We start from the raw sequence: 8370 nt of genomic DNA, 5'->3' as shown, positions 1-8370 counted from the left end.
AGTTGGGTTGGTTTAGTGGTTAGCTCACTAATCCGCTTAAGCAAGTGTCGGGGGTTCGAATTCTGTCTTGTGCATGCAGCAACCCATTGATTAGCGACAGACAGATTAGTCCTTGGCCTGTCGGATTAAGAGATACCGTGGGAAACAAAAAAAAAAAAGATATTTTTTGCTACCCCATTTTAGGGAATAACTTCAATTCTTGCTTACATATATAGTGGCACAAATGTTCACACGGCAAGAATAGATGTTTATGTATCTTTAATTTTGGCCCTTTATTTATTTGTTTATTTTATATTAACTTTAATTTATCTTGTGACAAACACATGCATTTGCTCAAAAGCCAGAGATTCTTTGGATTATATATATATGACATATAAGGCACCTTATTATGGCAATTATATTTATATAGCTCATATGGCCGATGTAACTTTCCATTTCACAGTTGCTAATAATTTGGCATTTATATATACATATATGTTCTTGTTAATTATTTAGTTTCGTATATATACTTGCTTTTTATTATATAATTTCATCACTTTTAGTGTGGCTGGTGCTGCTCAATCTAGCTACTACCCACTCCGATCCTATTTCAACTTTTCCACAAAAGGAAGCAAAGGAATTTATCAAATTGTTATATTGTTTGGATAATATTATTTAAGGTACATTATCTCAACTTTTGGGTGCTATGAATACTTAAGATCATCTAGTGATTTTTTTTCCTTTTCCTTTTTAGGGTATTCTATATAGAAAATGTTTGTTCACCGTAAGAAAAACCTCAAATAGCGACGGTTTTTTAGGATTTTGTGATAATTTTTAATCGTTGCAAAATAAATTATCAATGGTTTGAGAACCGTCGCCTTTAAATCGCATGAATTAAAATTTGCAGTAGCTTTTAACAATTATTGGTATAATTGTCGTTAAATAGATAAAATTATTTGCGATGGCTAACAATTATCACTATTTGAAAAATAACCGCCGTAAAAAAATAATATATAATTTTTTTAAAAATATAGCAAAAATTTATAACCACTGCAGTCTTCACAATTATATTAAAAGAATTAATTTTTCACAAAATTATTTAATTTCTCTTACAACTAGCCAAAAAAAAAAAAAAAAAAAAAAACTAAACTAAGTTAGCTTGTACTAATTTTTTTTTACTGGAATAAAATCTAAAAAAAGAGAATTTTTGTTTAACAAAATCTAAGTGTCATTAACCAACGATTATTAATACTATAAAATTGATCATTATCTCATTAGAATTATAAGTAAAAATGCCTCATGAATAATAATAGAAGGAAAATCAAACACAATAAAAAAAAACACCAAAAAAATATAACTCTTATGAATATTCAAACAACAATTCATTCTTTCAAAAAGCAAATAAAACATAATCAAATATAAGGATTTAATAATAAATAAATAAAATAGAATAAAAAAAAGCTACACTACTGTAGCTAAAGTCTTTTCTTCAAAATAAACTCATGAACCAAATGCAGCAACAGAAATATCTGATACTCTAAAGCTTGGCTCCCTAGGATTTGATTTTTCATGTTAAAATTGCTTTTAGCAATATATTGAATCTAATGACAGAACATAATACATATAAATATTTAGCCAAGAAATTAAAATCAAAATTAAAATATCTATAAAATGTATATAATAGCATTTCATTAAAATTAGACTTACTTTTCTAATTACTTCTCCCTTGCCATGATTTTTTCTGACTTTGTTGCACACTTATATATTATTGTGAGGTTAATCTTTCAAGAATTCTCCATCATCAAGACGTTGGTGGACACATCATCATGGCATTGTTGTTTTAGTGGGATGGAGCTCTCAAAAAGGAACATCTTTTCAGGTCAATGTAAGTTTATATATGTTATTGAATAAAACTACATATATACACACCAATTTAATTATATTTATTTTAGCTTAACGTAACTTTCTTCATATATGATGAAATCTAGGGCTCCTTTAGTTTTAGGATATAGTTCCACCCCCTAATGCATGAATCTTTGTTTAATTATGCTAAAATAATTCCATTCTTCTATTTTCTAATTATATTAAATCACATATTATACTATGTCTAGTTTATTCAAATATATTGATGAGTAATATTATATAATCAATAAATATTATTATTTTTAGTTAGTACTTAACTAGCTTAATAATAATTTATATTTATATTTACAGATATTTAAATATTTGAGTAAAGTATCGTTTTTGTCCCCAACGTTTGGGGTAAATCCTATTTGTGTCCCTAACGTTTAAATCGTTCTATTTATATCCCTAACGTTTGTAAAAGTGATTCAATGTTATCCTGCCGTCAATTACACATCATGAACACTTTAGTTTGAGTTTTAAAAATCTCTTCTTGAAGTTAGAATACAAATGTCTGGGATAGAATCGATGATCTACTCTGAAAAATAGCTCATCAAAAGTTGAAACTAATTCGTACAACATATACATAATTCACTTTTCTAGGATATAATTGAATTTAAACACAAATAGTAGGTATAATATTAAAATCGAACACATCCAAATGAGACCTAATTGAGAATGAATATATCCAAGTGAGAATAATTAAAAAATATAATCTGATTTGTTAGTATAATTAATAGTAGGATAACATTGAATCACTTTTATAAACGTTAGGGATACAAATAGGACGATTTAAACGTTGGGGACACAAATAAGATTTACCCCAAACGTTGGAGACAAAAACGATACTTTACTCTAAATATTTTGTACACAAAAAATATATAATTTATACTTATATTTATCAGAATTTTGTATACATAAATTAATATAATTTATTTGTTAAAAATAATTTAGTGTTTATACTGGACAAATAATAACTAAAAATTACTAATCTTAAAAAATTTCTTTATATTCATTATTAAAAATATTATAAATGGTTACAATTAATTTATGAGTAATCCTAGAGAGAATCAAATTTTTTTCCAATGTTACCTAATTATTTATGATTCTTTATACTTTTTCTTAATTATTATCTTTTTTAATTAGCTGATGTTCTGTATATGTTTGGCAGATAATTATATATTTATATCTACTAGCTATTTGAGATTGGTTTCAAACTATCAAGCCACACTTGCCATTGAAGAGAAAGATCATTATTCAAGTTATTTATGCACGAACCTTATTATCAATAATTCAGGTAATCATTATTATTTTAGCTGACTTTTCATATAACAATTATTAGAATAGTCTTTATATAAAGTTTATAACTAAAATTGTGAACATATATATGTCAAATTATTTAATAACAAAAAACAATGTTAATGGGTGAAGATGGTGAGTTGAGCAACTCCAATGATATATTTTTTGGATATTAGTTTTGACTTTTATAGTAACTAAATTGATTTAAAATTAAAATTTGCATTAGACATAATTTTTGAAATGATATTAGCACCAGTAAGGAGATATTATATCTAATAAAATGCTCCAATCTTATTAAATAACGTTAAATTAAAACAAAACCAAGCATTGGAGTGATGAATTTTATATTAAGTTTCAAATTAACTTTTATGATACATCATCCTACAAATATTTATGTGATACTATATGAAACCTAAAATAAAATAAAACCAAGAATTAAGATGTTCTTAGTTACTAATTAACATATCGGTTCCGCTACGTTACCAATAGCGTTTCTGTTAACTTCTGCCAACTCTTATTTATAACTGTGTTTAATGGAAGTGTCTTCGTGGATGTGTCTAATAAAAATGTATTTTTTATGGCCGTGTTTAATAGAAGTGTCTTTATAGATATATTTTTTGGATGTATCTCTTTATATATGTGTTTAAAATATAATAATTAATTATTATTGGTAATAAGTTGGCAGATAATATATTGGTAATCTATACTTTTCCTTTAACATATATATCCTATTTTTCACGGAGGAAACTGAAATGGCAGATAGTGTGGTGAGTAGCATTGTTTCGTTTGCGGTGGATAACTTGTCACGGCTACTTGTTGGTGAAGTGAAGTTACTTTCTAGTATGGAAGATGATATTACTTCTCTGCGTAATGATCTCAAGTTCATGGTAGCGTTCTTGAAGAATTCTGAGGGAAATCGCAACAACGAATCGGTGAAAGAGATGGCGGACCAGATTAGACAAGTGGCTTTCCAGTCTGAGGATGCCATTGACACATATGTTGCTAATGTTGCCAGGCACAAAAGCTTAAACAAGTTGAGGATGTGTTTCTACTGCACAGGCCACGTGGCAATACTTCATGAGTTGAATGCTCAGGTTAAAGCAATCAAGTCCACTCTTAAAGGTATATATAGAAACAAAGTCATGTATGGCATTGATGAGCATAGTGGTACTACAAAAGGACGGAGCAGGTGGTGTGGAGTATCTCCAGATCAGAGAAGAAGGAGAGATGTGGAAGAAAGAGAAGTGGTAGGATTGGTGCATGAGTTCAATGTGGTTATGGAGAAGCTCATGGAACCAGATCCTAATCTTAACGTGGTTTCCATAATAGGCATAGGTGGTTTGGGAAAGACCACCCTTGTTAGGAAGATCTACAATAAAGATGAGGTGAAGAGCATGTTTGATTGTTGTGCATGGAGTTATGTGTCCAATGATTATAAAATTAGAGATCTACTTTTAAGCCTTTTGAAATGTTTTAGAATCATCCATAGATGAATGTAAAGATTTGAGTGTGGATGAACTGAAGAAGAGGTTAAGTGAATGCTTGAAGGGAAAAAAGTATCTGGTAGAGCTTGATGATATTTGGAAAACTCAATGTGGGATGAGTTGAAAGAGGCGTTTCCAAACGACAAAAATGGTAGTAGAATAATCATAACAAGTCGTCTAAAAGAAGTAGCATTATATAGCAATGCAACCCTTGTGTATGACCTTCCTTTTCTTGATGAACAAGTTGGAAACTCTTCTCCAAGAAGATCTTTGGAGATAAAGAGTGTCCATTTGAGCTAGAGCCTCTAGGTAGAACAATAGCTATCAGAGTAACGGGTGGAAATGGATAAAGAATGGGTTCAAGTTGGCTACTATTATCACCTAGTGGATTGAAGGCATTCATCCATCTAAGGTATTTGAAAGTCCAAACATTTTCTACAAAGATTTTCTATGCTATCTTTGGAATCTAGAAACGTTGTATTTATGGCATGATGAAGTTATTATTCTACCAAGCAAAACATGGAAGCACAAATCACTCAGAAATATTTTTATAAATAAACTCTCATCGGTTCACCATAACATAGAGGAAAGGAGCATCAATGTCTCGCATTCGACACTATAACATTCCTCTCAACCATGTCTCAGAGTGAGGTTATATTGGTAAAAACTCAACTTGTAATTATTTTTAGGTGAGGTTAATAGTCAATAATCGTTATATAATAATTTAATCAAATATGTTAAATCATCAAATGGTTTTGGACTATGATCTTCACATGAAGACAACTTAATGCTAGTCTTCACCGGTTATATTCATCATCAACAGCCAAGCAACGCAATTCAAGTTTAATTTTTCTATGCTTTTCCATATTTCTTGATTGTCGTTTAGTATGTTTCACTTAGATATGTGTTTCCATCACCATGTAAACTAACTATGCCAATATTGAGGAGATGCTTTAATGTTCTTGTGTGTTTTACTACTAATGTTATGGGTTCATTTTTAGATGCCATCCATAGCCAAGCAAGCCAGCCCAATAGTTTAATTTTTGTATGCTTTTTGTTGTGTTTATTTTATTTTATTTGATTATTTGGATCTTTGTACTAATTTTTTTTAATTGGGTCCTTACAAAATTAAGTCAATTATTGCTAAAAGAGATTTAATTGAAAAAAAAAAATTTAATACAAGGACACAATTTAAAAGAAAAAAGGTATAGAGACTTAATTGAAAATTTGGCGAAACCCTAAAACAGAGAGACTGGATTAGCAAATTAAAGCGATTTAATTCACAAAGATGAACTAATGCTATTGGTTGAATTTAACAATTAAACTTATGTCTGTAAAGAAGACTCCACATACATGATCCAATAATAACTCACAAACACACCCTTCATCTTCAGGTCTTCAAATATGAGCAAACTAATAAAGATGGTTAATCAACTTTTGAGAATTAAATATGTGATTTAGATTAGAAAATTCTTTTCTTGTAACGTACCTCTATGCCTAAAAGATAATGTTATGTAGTGCTCTTATTCTAAAGTTCTTTTCGATTTTTTATTTTTATTTTTTGATTCTTCTTTTTTGTATGTAGGTTTATGATTAGAATAGGATTGAAAGAATTTGAGATTTTTTTAGGTTTAATAATTTTCTTAGCTTTTTGGATGCTACTTGTTTGGAGAGAATTTGCATGTTTAATGAGTAAGATTGTGATTGAGGAAGTTTTTGGATGTGATTTGGAGGAACTAAAGCTAAATTCGAAAGGAAATTAATGATCCTAAACGGTTAGAGATTCGAGAGTGTCAGCCAGTGTAATATGTGTGTTATTCACGCTCTTATCAAAATATTATGACTCATTAATAATTAATGAATGTTAAATAAAATAAATTTTGACTATTTTTTTTTGTTTTTCTGATATTATCGTATTTTTTTATTATACATACCTTTTCGATTACTTAGCATAACTAAAAACCAAATATGAAAACTCAAATCACCAAGACATATAAACTTAAAATAGTTTAGCTAACATGTATTTTTTGGACACATAATAAAAGGGCAAATGACGCATATAAACCAAATAGAGGATTGTTTTACACAATTCCACCAAAGAAAAAATATTATTAGGTTTTACTAAGAGCACTTTTTTATATAGTTCGAATTAGAGCTATTCGAATTACACATACCATAGTAATTCGAATCATACTGATTCGATTCACACACACTAACACACGCTTATTCGAATCACCCTGATTCAAATTACACACTAATGTACACTAATTCGAATCACCCTGATTCGAATTACACACACTAATTTGAAACAGCATCATTCGAACTAGTCCAGAATTTCGTGACCATAGTAATTCGAAACAGGTTGTTTCGAATTACCCCCTGTTTTCCCTATATAAAGAGTTCGAAGTAACCTTATTCGAACTACTATTCTAAATCCACGCCCCACCAAATCCCAGAGAAAACAACCCAGTACAATTCCAACAAAGGCTTGAGCAGAATATTTAGCTGATGGGGGATAATCCGGATCGATTTTATCGTTTGGATGGAGTAGTCCATATAGCTGGTGTTATCAATGAAGAGGTCAGTACGAACTTGTTCTTTTAAAATATGAGCGAATAAGTTATTTTTTTAATATATATTTTTACCTTTGGTGTGTTAGAATGGTAGTCATTATGTACCGTTGCTAAGTTAGATAGGATTGCCATACAAGTGGTTTTGTTAGTGGTTTTGTTAGTGAATGATGTTAGTGGTTTTGTTAGTAGTAGTGTTAGTGGTTTTGTTAGTGAATGATGTTAGTGCAACGGCAGCAGGGTATGCGTCTGGGCGAGAGGTACGTTCCGTACTTACAGATGGCCGGCTTATACCATCTTACGGGGCTGAACGAGAGATGGTTCAGACTGGATGAGCCCCTGGTCAGTGCGTTCGTTGAGCGCTGGCGTCCGAAGACGCACACGTTTTATATGCCATTCGAGGAGTGCACTATTACATTGCAGGACGTGGCATACCAGTTAGGACTGCCGATCGATGGACATTATGTCAGTGGTTGCCTAACAGATTTTCAAACATACATCCAGGGTGGTCGGCCAGCGTGGGTATGGTTCTAGGAGTTGCTGGGTGTGTTACCTCCACATCATCATCACCATCATCATCCAGCAATGCATCACCCATCCCAGCCGGTGCCCCACACTGTAAAGAAATCGACACCCTCTCCACGATACCAACTTCTCCGCCACCACTGCAGTTGAGATCAACAGCGAACGACGGGGAAGCGACAGGCTCGTCCCGAGGTGCATTCACAGGCACGGACGAAGATGCACCAACAGGTCTCGAGCTAAAACCGGCTACCGTGCCTAGAGTTTGGGTATTCCGATCCGAACCTCCCGAACTAGATACCACATCAACCAACTTTGTCAACAACTCAGGTGTCCTGACCTCGGAAAACTGCCGACGACAATGGAACAGGACCTGCAAATCCTCGTCACTTCCTATAATGAAAGAATCATACTTCACGTCATCTCTAAGCACTGATATCGGAATGCGATAGAATAACTTCTGAACCCGTTTCACGCCTTGCAGCTCAAGTTTCTGTATTATAGAATTCAAGAAGTTATCGAATCTCATCGTAGGTCTCATAAAAGTACTTAGAGGATCTTTATCAGTGAACTTCACACCAGAGCGTGTTTTTCTCTTAATCGACCCTCTATAA

General features: G+C 31.6%; 1 protein-coding gene across 1 annotated transcript; it reads left to right on the top strand.

The window, feature by feature from the left end:
- Positions 1–3932: 3932 nt before the first annotated feature.
- LOC112743451 (disease resistance protein RPP13-like) lies at positions 3933–4788 on the top strand. Its single transcript, XM_072234629.1, has 2 exons — positions 3933–4572; positions 4658–4788. The coding sequence occupies exons 1-2, from the start codon at positions 3933–3935 to the stop codon at positions 4786–4788; spliced, it is 771 nt and encodes a 256-aa protein (XP_072090730.1).
- Positions 4789–8370: the final 3582 nt, after the last annotated feature.

Source organism: Arachis hypogaea, chromosome 4 (genome assembly GCF_003086295.3).
Source record: "Arachis hypogaea cultivar Tifrunner chromosome 4, arahy.Tifrunner.gnm2.J5K5, whole genome shotgun sequence".
Classification (NCBI taxonomy): domain Eukaryota; kingdom Viridiplantae; phylum Streptophyta; class Magnoliopsida; order Fabales; family Fabaceae; genus Arachis; species Arachis hypogaea.
The sequence above is the reverse complement of the archived record's forward strand: the minus strand, read 5'-3'. Positions and strand labels throughout refer to the sequence as shown.